Here is a 17,661-nt window from a genome sequence, read left to right as displayed (position 1 = left end):
AAAAACTAGACGGTCATGACAAAAATTAGACGGTCACACTGGATCCACAAAACTGTCCATGGAAAAATCTGGACCGCCCAGTTTAAATGAATCTGCACTGTGCAGTTTTTGTCATAAACAGTTAATGAATTCGATGTCATGGACTGTACCAGACCTCTAGGGAGCTACTTCCCCCAACCCTTTGATCAATGTACCTGCTGGAGATATACTCCACTATTTACAACACGAGAAGTGCTAGGTACAAAGAAAATCTATCCAGAAATTACCCCGAATGGGCAAATCAATAGTACAGATACAATTCAAAGTGAATCTGTACCATTAGTTTGCTCTTTCGAAGTCATTTCCGGATAAATTTTTTTTGCACTTAGCATTTCTCTTACAACACTAGAGACAACCCAATATGTAAAGGGGCCAGGGGGGTTTCGACCGACCAATCATGTTCTGGAGGGTAATGATTGGGTGCTAACGACACTGTCGTTTACTTTACCATCTGACAGTTGTATCTCAATGATTACGAACCAGATCCATCTGTGACAGACCTTTAGCACCGTAATTCTTTCAAGGGATGTGATTTTGGGAGTCTCTAGATTGATAACAACACTTTCAAAAGAGAATGTCAAAATCAATTTGGGGAGTGTGGTGAATAGGATTTTGGAAAGTGTCAAAATCAATTCATTTTTTTAAAATGTCATGCATTATTACTCACGTTTCTTGCTTTGTGTTTGTGTTCTCAATTCTTATACTCCTGCTTTCGCACTCACAACCCACTCTCTATTGTGAAATTTAATAGTAGTAGTTTGAGTTGATTTTCAAAGACGTTTTCACGTTTGTGTCCGCACGGGCGCTCACGCACATAAATAATGTGATTTGTGCCAGATTAGATCCCATCTCCAGTCGCATACAAAGCAAGATTTTTTTATTTTTATTTTGGCTTACACAGTAACGGGCTGTTTGGATGGAGGAGATGAAGGGGGATATGTGAGCCCCCCTATTTGTACTCCGGGTGTCGACCAAATCCGGTGTTTGGTTCAGATTTTTGGAAGGTGGAGATAAATACTGTAGAGGTTTCATGTCCGGCTGAAGCTGGATTTGTGAAGGGGAGCTTAGACCCCGTCGTTGGCAAATCCGGGAGGTTTTGAGACGGTTTTACCCCTCCAAATCCCTATTTGGTTTATCTGTTCTCATCTTATTTAACAGAGAGATCGAAGACAGAGGAGCGGTGAAGGAGTGGTACCTTGAAGAGAACATCGGCGTCGGAGAAGAAGGAGGTTGACGATTGTCGGCGTTGGAGTAATCAGACCAAGAGTGGGCGAGGACGGTGCGACCCTTTCTGGGTTTTGTCGAGTGGAGGCTGGAGGAAGGGGTTGGGGGGAGTGAGGGAGGCGAAGGCGGTGGTAGTGGATCTGTGGGTTGGGGGGTTTTATTTTGGGAAAATGGAGAGTGAAAGGAATCTGTGTATATCTACACCCCTTTACATATACACATATATAATTTTTTCTAATGCATGCTGATTTTTCCATTTTTTCACTTACTAATTACTACATTTGTAATTTTTTGGAAAATAATACCTTTTTTTGGGTAAAAAACATGATTTCAACATTTTGTAGTCATCATAAAAAAAACATTTTGTATTCTAAAATGAAATTCTTTTTTCCTAATATTAAAGATAAATATCAATTATTCTAATTAGTATGAAATAAAGCAATTTTGACTTCTTGAGCATTAAAAAATCAAAGTGGGGGCAATTATGTCATTCAACATCTAATCCCATCATATCCACTTTTCATATCTTCCTCCTCAAAAAACTATCCAAATACCTCATTACAAATCCATCCTTCTTAAAAGGTGGGGCCACCATTTTTAACATATCATCCCTTATTACATATCCATCATCAAATCTACTCTCATTCTATATCCACCCAAAACAAATCCTCCATTCAAACCGGCCGTAAACAGCCAATGAAATCACATGCTATTCGCGAAAGCTATTTTACTAACTGGGAATTGCCAGTTGTAATGTGTGTTTAGAACCACCTGAATACTCCTCCTGACGCAGAGAGAGTGTCCGGCTAATTGTTCTCTCTCTCTCTCTCTCCCCTCTGGTGGTGTGTTCTCGGTTGCGGGTAGAGTTGCTAGCCGGCGCAGGGTAGCAATCGGCGCACGCTAAAAAGATTAAAAATAAACGAGGGAGAGGTGGTGCGCATCCTAGCCATCATCGGACGGTGAACCACTTGGTAAACTTCTCTGTCTCTCTCTCTAGATCTTCTTCCATCTCCCGTCGTATTTTCTCTCTCCACATTTCTGATCCGGTCCTGCTACTCTCCTCTCTCTCTCTCTCTCTCTCTTGACGGATTCGTCTACTTGATTGTCGTTTATGATTTTAATTGTACTGATTTTTCGATTATGGGCGATTTAGGGCTTTTTTGGGGCGGATCGATTATTCAATGGCCGCTCCACCTGCAAGGGCTAGAGCAGATTACGATTACCTCATAAAGCTCCTCCTGATCGGCGATAGCGGTACGTGTGATTCGCATTTCTCCGTTCGGAGAAATTTCAAGTACTTAAAGTGTTACATTGTGTGGATCGCCTGTGAACTTGAATATATGGATCGAGATAGGGCCGTGTCTGTGGTGGAATTTTTATTCGAGTCACATGTGACATGTAATTGATGCATTAAAAAGTTGGTTTTTGAACGGATCTTGTTGGATTCGTACTCTATGGGCCAAATGTTTTAGTACTTCTTGTGTCGAATATAGGAGGGTTTGGAGTCACAATCAGGGAATATAAAAACTGAGGCGCATTAAAAGCCGTAAATTCTGAAGTACATTTACTTCGTTGGTTTTGGATATGGTAGTACATAAGGCCATACTTATTGTTCTTTCCACATCTGCTTTATGATTGATTCGTCCCCTCCCACCAGCCTCGCACACACAGAAGTTAGGGTTAATTTGCACGAATGGGGCTCCGATACATGGCAAGGTTTGTGTATTTGTTGTTGCAACCAAGTTTCCTTTTATTACGGTGTTCTGGCGAGCTTATCTCTTCTGTCTTGACTTATTGGCTAGTTTTGAGAAAAATGTTAAGCAATGTTAAAACTACACCTCATGTCTTCATTTGTATTTTGGCTCCATATTACACTCTCTTATTATTGCATACTTTATGACTTGTAGAATTAATAAAGAGATATATAATTAATATATGAGGATTATGTCCCTCATTGCAAGGAGGAAAGCACCTTGCCTTATGTTCCCCCCCCTTATGCTCTTGATCTTGATTATTAATATTTACTCTGGTTGAGATGTAAGGGCAATAACAATTTGAGGCTCACAACTCATACCTGGAGGGTAAAGGGCTTACCGTATACTTGTGCTGCCTGAATATTAGCATCAAGTGGTTGGTTGGCCTTCTACTCTTTTGCTATGAAAAGAATGCTTGTTTTTATCATGCTGAGCTGCTTACTGACAGAATTGGGTATAGTTCCTATAGGGTATAGCAAAAGGATATATGTTAAAGGTGTCTGATGTGTTTATAGCAAGACATTATCTTTTTGGTTGCTTGACAGTTTGGGCATATAAAACTTGAACTATTTCTACTTAGGCATTTATTGATGGAGTAATTGGCACATTTGCAACTAAAGTTTCTTCTAGTTTGTTTGTGGCACTGGTGTTCAAAAATGTAGGGCTGAGATGGGTTCTGTGAAGGGATTAGAAATTTATCATCACAGCTTTAGTTGAATAGGAAGTGTTTGTATTGTGTTATCTGTAACTCAATATGTTAGTTTGAGGGACATTCTGCTTAAATAAATTATTAGAGAAATGCTAGGCCTAGCTTTTGATATGTAGTGGTGAATTTGATTTTTGACGAAGTTATGAGATCAAATCTTTCTTTTGCTGTCGTGTAACTAGTGTATTGGTTTCTCTTTAGAGGATAGTATCAAGTGCAATATAGTTGTTCATGTATCGATAGGTGACTGATAATTTGATGAGAGTGTGATTACACAAAACTATGGGATTTGAAAATGTTCATCACCCTTAATGCAATCATTGTTATATCGATTTCTGTTTGCAGGTGTCGGTAAAAGTTGCCTTCTTTTGCGTTTCTCTGATGGTTCCTTCACAACCAGCTTTATCACTACCATTGGGTGAGCACAGTTTGACATCTGCAGTTAAAGGTGCCGTCATTCCTGTTCATATCTATGGAAACTGCTTCTAACCTCTTTGAATTTGCTTTCCATTTGCAGCATTGATTTCAAGATAAGAACCATTGAACTTGATGGCAAACGGATAAAGCTACAAATTTGGGATACTGCTGGCCAAGAGCGGTTCCGAACAATCACCACGGGTAAGTTTCTGAGTCTACTAGATGATGAAGCTGTCTTCCATTACCTATTTGTACTGATCAAGAAGTAGAAGTGACCACCTTTGAATTTCAGTTTTCTGCTTTTACTTTCTTCCCAGGGCCGGCCCTGGGCATAAGCCCACCAGGGGCCGCCTAGGGCCTCCTATTTTGGGCCAAATGATTGGGCCCCCAAATAGTGAAATATATTAAATATTAGATATGCGAAATATTTTACAATTAGTCTAATGTAGCCTTGTGGTTAGCCGTGCGCGTTGAGAACACTAGGTCACGGGTTTGATTTAACATAAAATTTTGGAATGTTTTCATAAAATGATTTTAAAAACTGCTCTTTGGAGTCTCGAACTCCCGACCTGTGGTTTCTAAAGGCTTGTACAACCACATTGCCGCTGAACTACAAGCTTGGCTGTTTTTTTTGATCGAATAACTAATTAGTATACTAAAAAATAAAAGGCCCCATTTTCAAACTCCGCCTAGGGCCTCGGAAATCTCAGGGCCAGGCCTGTTTCTTCCCAAACTCATGCCCCAATATTCTCCTCATTTGTCAAATTGAAAAGGTTCCAGCTGTTTAGCGCTTTGTATTGATTGCAGCTAGAGTGTCCCATTTCTTTTGAGTTGTTACTTTTTGAGACCATCCAGTCAGATTATCTTTCTTTAAGGTCTCTTGCAATGGGAGGTCCTATGTTAATTTAAGATGCCAACGATGAGGCATCAATATCAAGTTAGTGAGTTTGTGTACCCTTGATGAGGATTCCCTTGAGTAATTACATCATCAGTTCCTGACATCGTCGTATGTATCATTTTAGATACTTCTCTGCAAGTGTTTTTTTTTCCTCCCCCTTTCCTGTTTAATTTTGATCTATTCCAGCTTATTATCGCGGAGCCATGGGGATTTTGCTGGTGTACGACGTTACAGATGAATCATCTTTCAATAGTAAGTCCAAGACTTTGTTGTGTGTTTCTCTCGTTCTTTTTGATATAGATGCAAACACACGCTGTCACACATCTATTACTCAATTGGAAGTGTTTTTTTCTGGGGTCTTAATGTTAGATGACCAAACTTCTAAGGGATTGCCTATTAATATTTTTATTCATTGTGAAACTCTACTAGCCGGATTCCCCTTGATATTTGGTGCAGTGAACAATTTGTAGTGCTCTTCTTCTGTACATTGCCTTGTGTCATAGGGGTGAATGGTGTGCATAACTACTATTATTTCTCTCTCTGATTCGTAAGTCGTAACAATCTTGCTTCCCACTGTGTTCAGACATTAGGAACTGGATTCGCAACATTGAGCAGCATGCTTCTGACAATGTCAACAAGATACTGGTAGGCAACAAGGCTGACATGGATGAAAGCAAAAGGGTATGTTTCTTTTGTTAAATCTCTCTCTCTCTCTCTCTCTCTCTCTCTCTCTCTCTCTCACACACACACACACACACACACACACAAGTGCGCGTGCCCACACACACACACAAAATTTACGTGTCAATATTTGCCTTGAATTTTGGTTCCTTATTTGAATTTGCTTATCAACCATTCAAAATTGAGAATCACCCCATAAAATTTCTGTAGGCTGTGCCAACCTCCAAGGGCCAGGCACTTGCTGATGAATATGGCATACAATTCTTCGAAACAGTAAGTATGACTCCTTGGAAGTTTCACAACTCGATCTGTGTACTTAGGTACTTACCTACATCTATTTGTTCACTACAGAGTGCAAAGACGAATCTTAACGTTGAGCAAGTCTTCTTTTCAATAGCAAGGGATATAAAGCAAAGGCTTGCGGACACGGACTCCAGGGCAGAGGTAATTGAATCACGTATCTCCTATTGTGAAGTATGATACTGTTCTGTGGGATCCTTGATATTGGTGTTGAAAACTATTTTTATATTGTATTTTCCAGCCTCAGACAATCAAAATCAATCAAGCAGACCAGGCTGGGGGCACTGGCCAACTTGCACAAAAATCGGCTTGCTGCGGCTCTTAGATAGACGAGATATTTGGGGGAGAGATGGCACGGCACACTGGAGGGTACACTTTGGAGAAAAAGCAAAAGGAAAAACTAATTGTGATGACAACAATATGATGATGGGTGTTTGTAATTCTACTAAATGCCATTCTTTTCAAAACTTGTTTTAGCGTTTGAAAGATAGGTGGTTATTATCTCTGAAAATTTATTTCATTGCTGATATCTTTATGTTTCCTAACTATTTTCCTAACTTACTTGGCTTGGTATTTTCCGTTTAAGTTAAAGTTACATGTGTTTAGCTATACTCTGTAACAAGGCAAGTAGAAGCAGTGATCCGTCCCTAGAGGAAATTGCTTTCGATAGTATTTCAATATGAAGTAATCTGTGATTTAACTTGACCTTTTTCTGTTAGTGGTATGAAGTACCTGTTCTCCGATCAACTCACGGGATGCCACGTGTGTTGTATGGATGCATGCACATTCATCTTTCACATATGCTAGAATCACACACTAATTCACAGCCTTGTGAAGGGGTTTTTTTGTTTTGTTTTTTTTTGGTGATCAAAGAGAGAAAAACACATTACTGCATTACCTGAGGGGTATCTTTTGGTGATCTGGAAAGAGAAAAACACTACTGCATTGCCTGAGGGGGTTTTTTGGCGATCTGGAAATTGAAAAAACGCTACTGCATTGCCTGAGGGCTTGTCAGTGTTCCCCCCCCCCCCCCCCCCCCCTGCTTTTTGGTACTGGAGAGAGAAAAACACACTATTGCCTAGCATAGGAAACTCCAGGGTCCTTGACTTCATCAGGTGGGGAAACAAATAGCACCATTCTGTCTTCTTGATTGGCTTCCATTCTTGCCTTTTCATCCGCTATCTTTGTGAGTGTGATGCGACCCTTAGGCTTTGGGATTGTGTTTGAATTTGCATGTGGTTCAAGTCTTATCCGATAGGTGTGAACCAACCTAAGTCATTTTATATGAACAATGTCCAGAAAAGGTATTGGCAATTGACCTTAGTTCAGTTTGTATTTGGCTCGTTAAAAGCCCATTGCGCTATGTACAAATCCAGTATTAACTTATTTTCAAAGACGTTATTAATCTTCTAAACTTGACTGTTAAAAAGCCCATTGCGCTATGTACAAATCCAGTATTAACTTATTTTCAAAGACGTTATTAATCTTCTAAACTTGACTATTTCAATTGACCAGTCTCGATTGAGCTCATTTGGGACAGACCGACAAAAATAGCAAGTTTAAATGCATTTGAAGCTCAAATAAGTTTCCTAGCCAAGCTTGAAAAACCATTGCACAAACCACACTTCAATTTAAGTGCCACGTGTAAAAAAGGTACTATATAGTCAAGAAAAGACCCTTGTTTGCTTTGAAGTTAACAGAGACAACATATTCTCCAGTACCTGAGGCTGCACCATCCCAATAAGAAGACTCAAGCTCAAATATCCTTAGCAACCAATGTATATTAATTATAGTAGTTTCCAAAAGCTTTTCCAATTCCTGCAAGACAGTCTAGCATACCATTCTTGTGTCCGTCTTTCATACAGTAAAATTAACGGCAACTTAGAATTTGCTTATATGCACATCAAGTGATCGACAGACCATCCTCATCTCGTCCATGCTAATTAACATTAACTATGCAGGTCCTCCTTCCCATATATACGTTGAAGCTCGCGAGTAGCAGCTTGAAATGATTCTGAGGAAAAGGGAAACATGGAGATAATTGAGTAGGGTTAAAGTTTAAGGGGAAGGGGAATGAGCGACAAACAAAAGCATAATCAAAATTCAAAACTAACGATTTCCCACCTTTCCAGGTGAGGAAGGCCTTCTGATTGATTGGTGAACCAGTTGCAGTTTGAATTGCATCATACAACTGAGTTTCTGGGATGCTCCTCAACTCTTGGACCACCTGGTAAGTGGATTTTCCATTTTCAAAGTATATGTGATTGTTGGGGTGTTTCGTTTTGCAACCAGCATGACGCTCGTACTCATGAGCATTTAGCACCTTAAAACAACCACCGACTTATTTCATCAGTTAGGCTTTAAGAACTGAGACAGCATTAGAGGAAAAAAATCAAATTTTGGTATTCTTGCCTTGGAGAAATTGCACGATTGACATCCACAGAGATAACCTGGACCTTTTACAACTCCAGCAAGCTCCTTATCATTACATACACGAGGAAAATTTTGAGTCGTCGACCAGCAATTTTTAAACGAATGGACACAAAATAAGTGAAAATTACCTCCCGTGAAACAGCAATATACTTCACAGGCACTCCATCAAGTATACCAGTTGATATCAAGGTTTTGACGTTCCATGGGAAGCTGTTTGGTGCCTCTTTTTCTTTTCTAGTCACTTTTTGCTCTGACTTATTCTTCGACGCTGAGTCTGGTCTGGGTTTAGCTACCTTAGAAACAGGTAGAGCTATTGCAGTTGACGCATCCACCTCATTTATGTTGGGACCGTTGGGTGTTTCAGATATTTGAACAGAAGACTGATCAAAAGTAAACTCATAGCTGCTCAAGGGACGAGCCAGTGGGTCAATATCAGGTTCTTCTTCTTGAAAGCTACCAAAAGATAGTGCATTAAACCCTTCCTTATTATAGCCATGACCGATTGATATGTTACTGTCATCCCCTTTCTCAAAGGCATAGCCCATGGATCTGATGTTCGAATTGCCCTTGTAGGTATGGCCCATCAACATTACACTTTCATCCTCCTTACTATATCCCTTACCCATTGATATGTAATCGGTTTCATTTTCCTGGTTATAAGCCTGATCACTGCCCCTATTATGTTCCTCTGGTACATGAAAACCACTGTCAGAATCCTTAATCTGATAGCTATTAATTTTTCTAACCCCACCATAGCTAAGACATATTTCTGGATCTTCTATAGCATTAGATATAGACAAACTCACAGATGAATCATTTCCATGTTGGTTGTTGACACAATTTTTTCTCATACTCGAGTCATCCGTACCAACAGAAGAGATGTTTTGTTCAGTAAAATCAAAAGGCCTGTCTGTCTCACCTCCAAATAACCGGTCCATGAATTGGCTAGGGACTGATGGAAGGAAACTGGAAGCAGTCCCCAAAGGAGGAGGATTTCCGTTGAGGATTCCTGCAGTTGATTTGCCATTTGGAGTTTGTACTGCTTGCTTCTTGTTGGGGAATAGCTCTGGTTCGTTAGCATCAGCAAACCATTGATGAGAACGCTTCGGTTCAACTCTTGAGGGGTTATCATATGCTGCATCCCCATCAGTTAGATGTCCACCACCCTTCGCCATCCAAGATCCCTTGTTCTGGAAAGACTGCTAGAGACAAGTATTCTGTCAATGTCAAACCCTTAAAAAAGCCACGGTCGTGAAGACAATTTGTCTGAAGCCAGTGGAAAGGTGAATGTAACAAGTCAAACAAGAAACTAACAATACAACAACAGTTATCATAGCAAGCCCAGCTAGACAATACAAAATCAAAAGAGAGAACGAAGAATAATGGAAGAAAGTTAAGTTCACAGCACATGGGCATGTTAACAAAGAGAAAAATGACTAACAAAGCCATACTTTGAAGTTTAACCAAAATCAACCTCAATAATGGAAGTGTTTTCATTCTAGCAAAAGCTTAAATGAGTCAATGAAATTCCAGCTATTCCCAATAAATATACGAAAAAAATTAAAACGAGAAATGAAGGCCCAACCGCAGGAAGCAGCAATCTTTTGCAAATATTTCCCAAGGAAAACTCAGCACCCAAGTCATCTTACTTCCAGCATGCTACTTTAGCAGACAAGAAAACTTAAACATAACTTGCCAACAAAGGTTCCCCTGCATAAGTTAGAGCCAGTAATGGAAGCCTCACCCCGCCCGCCCCACCCCGACCATTTAAAGGTCTGTTGTGAAACAGTCTTGTCAAATCTTCACGTTTAGGAAGGGCAAATGGCGCGAGCATGGATCATATTATCAAAGGAGTAATAATGTGGTTGATATATTCGGGGAAAAAAGCCTAATTACACGACACAAATGCATGCTAAGAAGTACCTAACAAGTAACAAGTAACAAGTATCACTATCTGATAGCCCTTCAACAACCATATTGATTCTCTCGACTCTTGAGAAGCATCCATACTACACCGTCGAGAACACTGATGACAATCCAATTTCAGAAATCCCCAAAAGTAACACCCTCCGCTCACCACATTATCAAATTGGCCCTGCAACCTAGAACCATTCACTGGTACCGTGAATTCACTTTCTTAAAGTTTTAGAGTGCAAATACAAACTTACTTCAAATGCATCAAACCTAATATTCCTGTGCATCTATCTCCATAAAAGCCATAATCAGTATCCAAACATCATAATGCTATTTGTGCATACATACACTCCCTGAAAGAAATCAAAGAGTACATAATCTGCATGCCCTACCAAATGTAAGTGTGCATATATTCATGCATTTTGAACATCAGTGCACATAGCTGGGCATTCAAATTTCAAATAGACTCTCTCTCTCTCACACACACACACACACAGGCACATCATGAGAAAAGCTAGCACAAACCATTCTGAAGTTCCAAGTTCAATGAGCAAACAATCTCCAGGAGAAAATCAGCCTGCAAAATGAAAACTTAAAATCATTCAAAGAAAGACATTTTCACTTCCAATTCAGGGGGGAAAAAAATAAAGACAATTACTTGAGCAGAGTCTCAGATTTCAACGAATGAAAGCAGTACGCATGCCCTAACCCAAAAGTCGATGATCAGAAAAGACACGTACCTCCAACGTATCGTACGAAAGTACCGTGTTCAACTGAGAAACTGGGAATGCGCACCGACGGCAAAAGACCGGCGATTGAGGAGAGAGAAAGGTTAGGTTTCGCGGTGAGGAGAGAGAAGGAGGAGAGAGAGTGGTTGATATGGTGCGGATGGAGCACTCGATTTGTGCTCGTCAAAAGGAAATAGTGTAAAAATACTACTGTGATACAGCCTCCACGGTTAAGTGTTACGCTTAGGTCTCCTTTACCGTACACGTGTTAACTAAATGAATCGATCTAGGGCTAAGGCTGAGCTGGGCCGTTTGATTTTGGTTTACAACTTGCGAGATCTGGGCGACGTGATGGTCGAGGGATATGAAGCGGATAGTGATCGGGAGTCAACTGTCAATACGTGGCAACATCTTGATGGGTTGCAGACATGCAGTTAAGGTGCCCGTCCTGCTAAAATTCTTATTTTTTATTTTACGAGACTGATTATTTTTTTATCACGTACATTATTTTTAATTCATAAAATAATTACTTATTTTTTTAACGAAACTGGGCTGAATATCATACCATATCGCCGTGGTACATTTTTCTTAAATGGCCGGTAGTATTTTTTTGCTTTATCGGACAAAAGCCGATAACCCCCAACCGACTAATTTCGATTTGATTGAAACACCGGCTGGTACCGATCAAGACCGGCCATACTGAAAAATACCAGCGGGTACTCAACTCAGTTACCTTATTTTTAAATTTTTTTTATCAATAACTTATTCATAGTGTAGAGTATTTTTCTGACTTTTGAAGAAAAGATTTTCACATCCGTCTCGAAATAGAAAGAAATCAGAGAAGATGAACATAAAAGAAATATTTTTTCAAAATTACGAATTTAGGAAAATTTCCTATTGTCGATCATAACTTCTTGCTTATGAATTTCACTTGTCAAAAATAATTAAAAAGGCTATTTTATTGACACAAAATTACTAAAAACCTTACAAAATAAAAATATGTCAAAAATCTAGTCTAATCCGGACTTTTTTTTTATTAGTAGAGCAACTCCCACAGCCTTACTCAAAGTTGGATATTAGTTTGTTGGGTCATCTGTATCTTTCCCGTTGATTTTAGTTAGCCTGATCCTACTTGGCGTTTTGATTTTTTTTTTTTTTTGGGGTAAGTCGTTTTGCATTATTAACCTGTATAAAAACGTTCCTTCGGGAAACATAAATTGATTACCGTTTACCATACGGTATACATCAGCAAGGTTAGCAGGGTGTTAGTTTGTTAGTCAACGGGAAGTTCAAAGACTATTCAGTTTGTTAGTCAACGAGGGGTTCAGAAGCTATTCATAGCTTGGAACCCAAACCTGATCCCCGTGGAACTCGAACCGAGGTTACCACTGGAGAGAGAAATGAAACAATCAACTTGACAAGCTTGGTTTCTCCAACAGAGTTGACGATTCTCTTGGTCCAAATTGTTGTAAATCTGAATGCCGTGCCATCTTGACTTTATTTGCAACCCAGAATCACATCTGAATTTACCTTCATCATCTCTTAAATACAGCAGTAACATCCCAAGGTCTCAACTACGAGTTGCACTAAAGTTTGGCAACTAAATTTCACCATTGAAGCAAAAACACCAGATCTCCTGTGTGTAACCAGTGTCTCCACATCACTCCTTGAGTAATTTCCCACATCTCCTTCAGTCTCGCCAACACCCTTTGTGCCACCACGAGTTGCAAAAACCCGCTTATTCAACTCAACCTGGGATTCTAAATCTAAATTTCTAAAAGCCCTTCCCCCCGATAAGGTGTGACAAGACAGAGCAGAAGAGGAAAGCACAAATCACGAACAAGACATTCCCGTTTAATCTTAGACTCTGAAATCACCAAAATTACATTCACTTCTTATTGAATCTTCTAATAATAACAGTTAACAATTCCAAAGGATTGCCCAATTTTTACAAAGCAGTCTAACAGACCACCCTTGTCTCAGAAACAGGAGCCCAAAGGCAAAAGCTAATAAAACAACCGTTCAACACCCAAAATAAACATTTCCATACCAAACAGCCTTTCATTGTATCTTAACAAAATCAAAGTTTGATTCTGTGCACGTCAACGAGATTACCTGTCTTACATTTTGCAAGAAGCAGCACATTAGAGATACAACTACTACGGATTCACATCATTGTGCCCATATATACGTTGAAGCTCACGCCTAGCTTTTTGATAAGATTCTGAGGAAGGGAGAAATAGAAAGAGAATCAGTGGGGTAAAACTACCAGTCTAGCAGCAAGAAGTTTAAGAAAACCCCAAATGAACTAAACAATTTCTCACCTTTCCAGATGTTGAAGGCCTTTTCATTGATTGGTGAACCTGTAACTGTATGAATTGTCTCAAACAACTCATTCCCTGATGTGCTCCTCAACTCTTCGACTACCAGGTTAGCGCTCTTCCCATTTTCAAAGTAGATGTAGTTGTTTGGTTGTTTTGTTTTGCAACCAGCATGGCGCTCAAACGTATGAGGAAGTAGCACCTTAAATTACCCATTGCATTCATCAGTTGGGTGATGGGTCCAAAAAAAGCACACAAAAAATAAAAATGATTTTGATAATCTCACCTTGGAGAAATTGCATGCTTGACATCCACAAAGATAACCAGAATCTTTTATGATACCACAGAGCTCCTTTTAAAATATGCAAGGAAAACTAGAGTCACCGGACAGCGAATTTATAAGAAATGAACTTTAAAAAAAAAAACAGAAAATTACCTGCCCTGACGGAGAAATATATTTCACAGGCATTCCATCAAGCATACCAGTCATTATCAAGGTTTTGACATTATACGGGAAACTGTTAGGTTCCTCTTTCTCTTTCTTAGCCACTTTTTCCTCTGACTTGTTCTTGGGCGCAGAGACACGTCTGGGTTTGGGTTTAGCTTCCTGAGAAACATTTACAACTGCACCTGCAGTTGGTGCAACAACAATCTCTCCCCTGTTAGGTGTTTCCGATGTTTGAACACTAGATTGGTCATATATCACCTCATAGCTGTTCAAGGGCCGAGCCAGTGGGTTGAACACTGGTTCTTGTTGAAAGCCACCAAAAGATAGTCCATTAAACCCTCCTTTATCATAGGACTGACCAATTGACAAGCTATTGTCATCCCCCTTCTCAAATGCATAGCCAACGGACCTGATGTTAGCATTGCCCTTGTAGGTATGGCCCATCAATGCTACACTTTCGTCCTCCTTAGTATATCCCTTCCCTGATGACATGAAATTCGTCTCATTGCCTGGGTTATAGACCTGACCAATGCCGCTATGATGCTCTTCTGGTGCATGAAAACCACTGTCAGAGTTCTTAACCTGATTACTATTAACCTTTCTAAATCCACCATAGCTAAGACATATTTCTGGATCCTCCATGGTATGAGAGATAGACAAACTCACAGATGAATCATTTCCAAATTGCTCATTGATGCCTTTTCTCATCATATTGGAGTCCACCCCAGCAACAGAAGAAACGCTTTGTTCAGTAAAATTAAAAGGCCTGTTTGTCTCACCTCCAAATAAGCGGTCCATGAATTGGCTTGGGACTGATGGAAAAAAATTGGAAGCATTCACTGAAGGACGAGGATCCGGATCTAAGATTCCCGTGGTTGATTTGGCAGTTGGAGCTTGCACTGCTTGCTTCTTGTTGGGGAATAGCTCTGGCTCATTAGCGTCAGTAAACCATTGATGAGAACGCTTCGGTTCAATCCTTGATGGGTTATCATATGCTGTATCCCGTTCAGTTAAATGTCCGCCACCCTTCGCCATCCAAGATCCCCTGTCCTGGAAAGACTGCCAGAGACAATCACTCAGAATAACAGAAGTCAGTTTGGTTCTACAACACGGCCAAAATTCCAACAAATAAACTACAAGCCAGTAAAATTACTAATTGAAACATCAATGAGAAAAATAGATAGATATCACACCCTAAAAAGCAGTCATTAATGGATGTCCAAATCAGTAACACTATTAGTTAGTAACTTAGTACGTAAATCCCATAGTAGGGAAATATTAACTCAGAAGTGATAAAACAGAAATTCCTGGATAAAGTGTAAAAGATTTGCTCTTGGGTTTATATTTCAGATCAGTTACGTGATTGTTATGATAGTAAGGAGAATGAACCTGCTGTGCTTGTTCGACTTTGACCTATCTACACAAATGATAATAATGTGTCACGGAAATCAACTTCAATTGGAACGATCAAACCAAAATTTGGAATTTTTCTAAGGAAAGCTGGAAACCATGATATTGAGGATATTGTAGCACCTTAAGAGACCATAGTGTCATACAGTTGTAGCTCTTCTCCCAAAAGCATTCACTTGGCTAGTTCCATTGCCAGGGAGATTTGCAAAGTTCTGAAATTTTAGCATCTACGTCAAGAGTTATGTTGTTTCGAGCAATTGCTTTATTTTCACATCAATTAATTGCTGAGGGAAGAGCTCATCCTCCATTAGGATGGAATGTGTCATTAAACCATCCCCTTTCTTTCCCATTACTAACTTTTTCTTTCTTTCTTCTTTCTTCGTTCATCTTTCTTCTTTCCTTGTTAAGATGAACGTGTCATTAAACCATCCCCTTTCGTTTCGGGTATTTTGGAGCCACAATTGGAAGCATGCATACTGTTAAGAACATGAAGGACAGTCACTCTATTTTTCGATATTCCAAAGCCTAAAACCCTAAATTGGACCCCTTCCTAAAATATATGGAGTGCACATGTAAACAAATTTCAAATGCATCAAAAGCCAGGACTCCCGTGCATCAATTTAATAGAAGCTATAACCAGTAACCAGACATTTTAATTCCATTACAGTACGCATACAATTCCGAGAGGAAATTAAAGAGTATAAATGCACATATAAATGCTCGTACGTGCAAACACATCTACTACAAACACCCATCCACGTATATATCTAGAACAAACCATGTTGCAGTTTCGAGTTCAGTTTGTACGAAATCCAGACAATGTCCAACCGGAAAACCTGCGTGCAAAACGAAAACCTAATTTATTATTCAGAAAACACGACAACCGCTGCAAACGAATTTCAATTCCAATTCAGAAAACCCTGTCAATCGATCACGCCGATGATTCGTCTGAGATTTCGACAGGGGAAAGAAATCGTCGTGCCCTAACCCTAATACCAACGGGAGTATCAGAAACGATGCGTACCTCAAACCAACCACTGAGAATCGGGAAATGCACACCGGCGATCGGGGGGAGAGAGAGAGAGAGCAGTGTTAGGTTTTGTGGTGGAGAGAGAGAGAGAGAGAGAGATTGGTCCCTCGAGAGTACTCGATTTGTGCCCCGCGAAGGGGGATATAAAAACGACAGGCCTTCGTTGTTAATGTTACGGTTGGGCCAGTGTTACCGTACACGTGTCTACAGATGAATCGTTTGCGGAGTCGTTCCCTGATTTGCACCGTCCGATACTGCTGTAAAAATCTATAGTTTTGGGCGGCGGAAGAGGTATTTTGTGAAACAGCTACAACACAATTGATAGGTTTTCGGTAGTAAAAAATTTGTAGATTTATGGTTGAGAAATTGTTGATTGTTTCCGATAGTTAACAGTAAGTTAGTGAGAAATGTCAAATTATTTTCGATAGTACATTTTTTATAGTGAATAAGTTATTGATGGGGTTGTGAGTAGAGTTATTGTAGCATAAAAAGTTTTTATTGACAACTTTTTTCGTTAGTGGAAACGAGATGGTAAAATACGTTAAGTTTTTAGTGTTTTTTGTTAGTGAAAACACCCCTGAGTTTAGGCTTCGATAAAGAAGTTGAACAAGCCGAGCAGTAGCCTATTTCAAGTTCTTTGAAAGTTTAACGAGCTTCAAACATTTCGGTAAAGTTTTGTTAAGATTTTTGGGTTTTTTTTTTTATTTTGTTCTTATTCAAATTTTTTCTGCGTTCGTTAATTTTGCGCCTAACTTTTATGAATTATTGATTTGTCTTGTCAAGACAAACCGAAAAATTAACAAATTAAGAAATTTACGCAATTTTTTTTTTTTGAAATATCCAAGATAAAGTCTATAAAAGCCTAGGAAACAAAACAAAAGGAAAATTAACTACTGAAGGTACAAGTTGATAGATTTATTCCATATTTTGTAGACTAATATATTCATTTATGTTAATAGTTTCGGATTAGTTCGACTATCAAATATATTGGAGTATTTGTTTAGACCCATTTGGTTAGTGATCATCATTTTATAATGGATAATTTTGATGCACCTAATTTTATTATGTATTTTTGTTATATGTGGGTCTGATGTTATATGATTAATTACTTAATTTAGACTCATAATGCGCTGGACCATTTTATTAGGCACAAGAAGAGTACCCAACCCTCGTCCCATATATATGTGTTTGGCCCATTAAAACACATAACTTGAGAATACCAGGAAAGAGTAGGAATGGCAACGGGGCGGGGGCGGAGCGGGTTTTTTGCGTATCCAGACCCAAAAATTATTACACGGCCCGAACCCAACCGGTTAAGAATATGGTTTTTTAGTATAATGATAATAATATTAGGGTAA

The 17,661-nt window shown here is 39.4% G+C and overlaps 3 protein-coding genes across 10 annotated transcripts; 1 reads left to right on the top strand and 2 right to left on the bottom strand.

Annotated features, from left to right (window-relative positions):
• The first annotated feature begins 1,992 nt into the window (after nucleotides 1-1,992).
• Nucleotides 1,993-6,628, top strand: LOC131323070 (ras-related protein RABE1c). Its single transcript, XM_058354725.1, has 9 exons — nucleotides 1,993-2,234; nucleotides 2,417-2,517; nucleotides 4,069-4,141; nucleotides 4,241-4,341; nucleotides 5,225-5,290; nucleotides 5,622-5,719; nucleotides 5,930-5,992; nucleotides 6,071-6,163; nucleotides 6,261-6,628. The coding sequence occupies exons 2-9, from the start codon at nucleotides 2,445-2,447 to the stop codon at nucleotides 6,342-6,344; spliced, it is 651 nt and encodes a 216-aa protein (XP_058210708.1). The 5' UTR covers nucleotides 1,993-2,234; nucleotides 2,417-2,444; the 3' UTR covers nucleotides 6,345-6,628.
• Nucleotides 6,629-7,780: 1,152 nt separating this feature from the next.
• Nucleotides 7,781-11,426, bottom strand: LOC131322590 (uncharacterized). Of its 7 annotated transcripts, none has more exons than XM_058354375.1 (7): nucleotides 11,107-11,289; nucleotides 10,892-10,943; nucleotides 9,372-9,654; nucleotides 8,581-9,140; nucleotides 8,432-8,497; nucleotides 8,144-8,342; nucleotides 7,781-8,033 (listed from the first exon to the last, which is right to left on the bottom strand). In XM_058354375.1, exons 2-7 carry the CDS (start codon nucleotides 10,892-10,894, stop codon nucleotides 7,969-7,971), a joined length of 1,176 nt encoding a protein of 391 aa, XP_058210358.1. In that variant the 5' UTR covers nucleotides 10,895-10,943; nucleotides 11,107-11,289; the 3' UTR covers nucleotides 7,781-7,968. The 7 variants fall into 7 exon arrangements, with proteins under 7 accessions (XP_058210358.1, XP_058210430.1, XP_058210122.1 ...); XM_058354447.1 differs by having other exon boundaries at nucleotides 9,372-9,651; nucleotides 11,107-11,288; XM_058354139.1 differs by having other exon boundaries at nucleotides 8,581-9,651; nucleotides 11,107-11,426.
• A 1,541-nt stretch (nucleotides 11,427-12,967) lies between these two features.
• On the bottom strand, nucleotides 12,968-16,453 carry LOC131322931 (uncharacterized). Of its 2 annotated transcripts, XM_058354621.1 has the most exons (7): nucleotides 16,298-16,453; nucleotides 16,052-16,109; nucleotides 14,643-14,922; nucleotides 13,852-14,411; nucleotides 13,702-13,767; nucleotides 13,419-13,617; nucleotides 12,968-13,318 (listed from the first exon to the last, which is right to left on the bottom strand). In XM_058354621.1, the coding sequence occupies exons 2-7, from the start codon at nucleotides 16,052-16,054 to the stop codon at nucleotides 13,254-13,256; spliced, it is 1,173 nt and encodes a 390-aa protein (XP_058210604.1). In that variant the 5' UTR covers nucleotides 16,055-16,109; nucleotides 16,298-16,453; the 3' UTR covers nucleotides 12,968-13,253. The 2 variants fall into 2 exon arrangements, with proteins under 2 accessions (XP_058210604.1, XP_058210543.1); XM_058354560.1 differs by having other exon boundaries at nucleotides 13,852-14,922.
• Nucleotides 16,454-17,661: the final 1,208 nt, after the last annotated feature.

Source organism: Rhododendron vialii, chromosome 1a (assembly GCF_030253575.1).
Source record: "Rhododendron vialii isolate Sample 1 chromosome 1a, ASM3025357v1".
NCBI classification, from domain to species: Eukaryota; Viridiplantae; Streptophyta; class Magnoliopsida; order Ericales; family Ericaceae; genus Rhododendron; species Rhododendron vialii.
This window is presented reverse-complemented; position numbering and strand designations above follow the sequence as displayed.

What these genes read in the sequence shown, in the direction of transcription:
- LOC131323070 (XM_058354725.1), top strand. Translation starts at nt 2,445, where the DNA reads ATGGCCGCTCCACCTGCAAGGGCTAGAGCAGATTACGATTACCTCATA. An exon ending in AGATGAATCATCTTTCAATA is followed by an intron (nt 5,291 to 5,621) that starts GTAAGTCCAAGA and finishes CACTGTGTTCAG; the next exon opens with ACATTAGGAACTGGATTCGC. An exon ending in ACATGGATGAAAGCAAAAGG is followed by an intron (nt 5,720 to 5,929) that starts GTATGTTTCTTT and finishes AAATTTCTGTAG; the next exon opens with GCTGTGCCAACCTCCAAGGG.
- LOC131322590 (XM_058354066.1), bottom strand. An exon ending in AATCGTGCAATTTCTCCAAG is followed by an intron (nt 8,343 to 8,431) that starts GCAAGAATACCA and finishes GGTTGTTTTAAG; the next exon opens with GTGCTAAATGCTCATGAGTA. An exon ending in GGCCTTCCTCACCTGGAAAG is followed by an intron (nt 8,034 to 8,143) that starts GTGGGAAATCGT and finishes CCTTTTCCTCAG; the next exon opens with AATCATTTCAAGCTGCTACT.
- LOC131322931 (XM_058354560.1), bottom strand. An exon ending in AAGCATGCAATTTCTCCAAG is followed by an intron (nt 13,618 to 13,701) that starts GTGAGATTATCA and finishes GGGTAATTTAAG; the next exon opens with GTGCTACTTCCTCATACGTT. An exon ending in GGCCTTCAACATCTGGAAAG is followed by an intron (nt 13,319 to 13,418) that starts GTGAGAAATTGT and finishes TCCCTTCCTCAG; the next exon opens with AATCTTATCAAAAAGCTAGG.